The 1,142-nt window shown below is 40.5% G+C and overlaps 1 protein-coding gene across 1 annotated transcript; it reads right to left on the reverse strand.

The window, feature by feature from the left end:
* Window positions 1-262: 262 nt before the first annotated feature.
* LOC131650250 (plant UBX domain-containing protein 10-like) lies at window positions 263-1,142 on the reverse strand. The gene is made up of 2 exons (XM_058919971.1): window positions 423-1,142; window positions 263-292 (listed from the first exon to the last, which is right to left on the reverse strand). The coding sequence occupies exons 1-2, from the start codon at window positions 1,140-1,142 to the stop codon at window positions 263-265; spliced, it is 750 nt and encodes a 249-aa protein (XP_058775954.1).

Consider the following 1,142-nt stretch of genomic DNA (forward strand, 5'->3'; position numbering starts at 1 on the left):
GCAAACAGATAACATCAGAAAAACATTTGAATACGCAGCTAAGTCAATTACTAGCTAAAAAAACTTAAGAAAATTCCTTTCATTCTCAAAGGTAACAATTTAAGTATATCAACTATATTTATATATCTATACAAATAGATCAAATGAGAAAAGAGCAAAAACTTTATATGAACTGTACCAAAGTTCTCAACATGCTAATAGTAGACATAATTGTCATGTATAATGAAAAACTAACACAGACACCATATAACTTTTGGTGTCTTTACCACTCATTCAGCATTTGGTCTCGAAACTAAAATCAAACAAAAACATACAAACATACAAACCAATTAATTTACTGAACAAAACGAGATCAGTTGAATCAACAGCAAAAGAAGCTAAAAAAAACAAGACACCATATCAATATGATGTAAAACTAGTACCTGTTGAAGTAGTGCAATCCTCTGATTAGTTGCAGCCATAACAAGAGCACAAAAAGGAAACCTCGAAGCCTTCAAACTGTTACTCATCTTAAATCCTTCGCTAGCCCGAATACTCCCACCCCAGCACACAAAATTCTGATACACAAACTCAACAAACCCATCCGAACAAAGCGTCCTCCGACAAAACAATGGCGTATCAGGATGGTCAGGAGAATGCAAGTAAACAAACAACAACTTAAACGAATTCCTCGACCTCTGAAGCGCGTCCATGAAACCCTCACTCACAAAATTAGGTCTCCCCATTCCATAGTCCTTCTCAAAAGCCGAAACAAAATCCATAGCTTCAGTAGTCGCCGCCGACACAGAAACCAACGACGCAGAAGCTGATGAAGACGAAGTTGCCAAGCCCAAACCTGATCCTGATCCCGATCCCAAGCCCATGAAGCCCAACGAATACGAAAGAACACCACCAGCCGCCCATAATCCCAAACCAACTGCACCAGAAATCAACCCTAGACTATCGGAAATCACAGAGACAAGCAATTTGATTATCTTCCAAGCCAATCCGGGAGGTGGCGGAGGAAGTGGCGGTTCCGATTGAGAAGATGATAGTAATAATGATGGATTGGCGGTGGAATCAGACGGTGGTGGCGGTTTGGGTTGTGACGAGGTGATGGAATCAGAGGGTGGAGTTGGTTTGGGTTGTGAGGAATGATTCAT

Source organism: Vicia villosa, linkage group LG2, assembly GCF_029867415.1.
Source record: "Vicia villosa cultivar HV-30 ecotype Madison, WI linkage group LG2, Vvil1.0, whole genome shotgun sequence".
Classification (NCBI taxonomy): domain Eukaryota; kingdom Viridiplantae; phylum Streptophyta; class Magnoliopsida; order Fabales; family Fabaceae; genus Vicia; species Vicia villosa.